The sequence below is a fragment of the Mus caroli genome, unplaced genomic scaffold (assembly GCF_978045245.1).
Source record: "Mus caroli unplaced genomic scaffold, Mus_caroli_1 scaffold_15, whole genome shotgun sequence".
NCBI classification, from domain to species: domain Eukaryota; kingdom Metazoa; phylum Chordata; class Mammalia; order Rodentia; family Muridae; genus Mus; species Mus caroli.
The window spans coordinates 70,346,350-70,348,138 of record NW_028227270.1 but is presented as its reverse complement, the minus strand read 5'-3'; the positions used below and the strand labels follow the sequence as shown (position 1 = coordinate 70,348,138).

Below are 1,789 nucleotides of genomic sequence, written 5' to 3'. Positions count from 1 at the left end.
TGGGTGTGATAAAAAAAATGTAACATTGGTAAAAAGAAAGTTACTTTAGAACTGGTAACTCATGGTTGGAGTCATTTTAATCAACCACACATGGCATGAGCCAACCCAGGAAAGCAGGTCTCTAAAGTTACTTCAAAATTGGAATAATATTTTGTGTAATTCTTATCCTAGAAACTGAACTTATAAAGGATAGGATTTAAAACATTATTTTTTAATGAGATATTTTGTCATGCATTCATGTATAAGAACTAGCAGCGAAAAAAAAAAGCACCTTTGTTACGTGAAAGTAGTGCTTTTGGTGTTGATTTTAAAGAGTATGGACTGTTTAAAATTGGGTTTTGGTTTCCTAAGTTATGGTTAGGATCTAATATTGCAAAAGAAAATTTAAAATTATAGTTAAACGGTCAGTGTCCCATTGACTGCAGTTGGCAGGTCAATCACAGGCTCAAGGTTTTTAGCTCACCGGTATTTGTAATTAAGAAAAAATCCAGCGGTCAGCTTGTGGAGGAAACTGCTGGGAGCTGGCAAGAGCATGAGCAAGCAGGTGGGCAGGTGAAGGAGCTAGCACAGGTGGGAGGGTGCAGTGCATGGCTTGGAGCAGCAGCAGCCAGGGCCTCAGTGGAGCCTAGGTTGGAGGGCAACAGGAGCTGGCGAGCTCGGTCTCCACCCCCACTAGGTGGGACAGTGTCTGATGTTCCCACATGCAGGGGGCAGTGGCTGAGCAGCCCCAACAGGACCACAAGTGTTGTCACCTCGGCCAAGGAACCAGCGAGGCCACAGGTGGAGGTGGCATTGGCTACACCATGTCATCCCCCAGTCCAGGCAAGAGGTGGATGAACATGGAAGTAGTCAAGCTCATTGAAAGCAAACATGAGGTTAAGATCCTAGGAGGACTCAATGAATTCATTGTCAAGTTTTATGGACCACAAGGAATACCATATGAAGGCGGGGTGTTTAAAGTGAGAGTGGACCTTCCTGATAAGTACCCTTTTAAGTCTCCATCTATAGGATTCATGAATAAAAATTTCCATCCTGACATTGATGAAGCGTAAGGAACTGTTTGTCTAAATGTAATTAATCAAACTTGGACAGCTCTCTATGATCTTACCAATATATTTGAGTCCTTCCTGCCCCAGTTGCTGGCCTATCCTAACCCCATAGATCCTCTCAATGGTGACTCTGCAGCCATGTACCTCCACCTACCAGAAGAGTACAAGCAGAAAATTAAAGAGTACATCCAGAAGTATGCAATGGAGGAGGCCCTGAAGGAACAGGAAGAGGGCACTGGTGACAGCTCATCAGAGAGTTCTATGTCTGACTTCTCGGAAGATGAGGCCCAGAACATGGAGTTGTAATAGAAAAGGCACCTGCTTTTCAGAAAGACTACTGTTCCCTAACCATGAGATGTAGACTCTAATATTCATATTTAAACACAGCAATTTTTATTACTAAACAAGGTTTTTATGAATAATAGAATTGATATATATATACATTATATATCACCCTTTAGATCTTGACTTCTTGGTCATTTCTCAACCTGGGGTGCATAGCATATTCTCACATTCCATTTTGGTAGCAATATGCAGTCCGAATGCATGCATTCATAAGTCCATTGGCCAAGTCAGCCTGTGTGCTACTGAGCTGTCAAGAAATTGCCATTCTCATAGGAAAACATGAGGAAAACAGGAAAAGTTTGCTTCTTTTTATTGATGGTTCCAGAGAAACAAACCAAATCTACCAGCTCTTGGGTGAAGATAGAACAGTGCTTTTCCAGAGTGGGAAGGAAGGG

General features: G+C 42.3%; 1 protein-coding gene across 1 annotated transcript; it reads left to right on the top strand.

Annotated features, from left to right (window-relative positions):
* Positions 1-803: 803 nt before the first annotated feature.
* LOC147000986 (ubiquitin-conjugating enzyme E2 H-like) lies at positions 804-1,355 on the top strand. Its single transcript, XM_085830750.1, has 2 exons — positions 804-1,006; positions 1,100-1,355. The coding sequence occupies exons 1-2, from the start codon at positions 804-806 to the stop codon at positions 1,353-1,355; spliced, it is 459 nt and encodes a 152-aa protein (XP_085686876.1).
* The last annotated feature ends 434 nt before the right edge of the window (positions 1,356-1,789 follow it).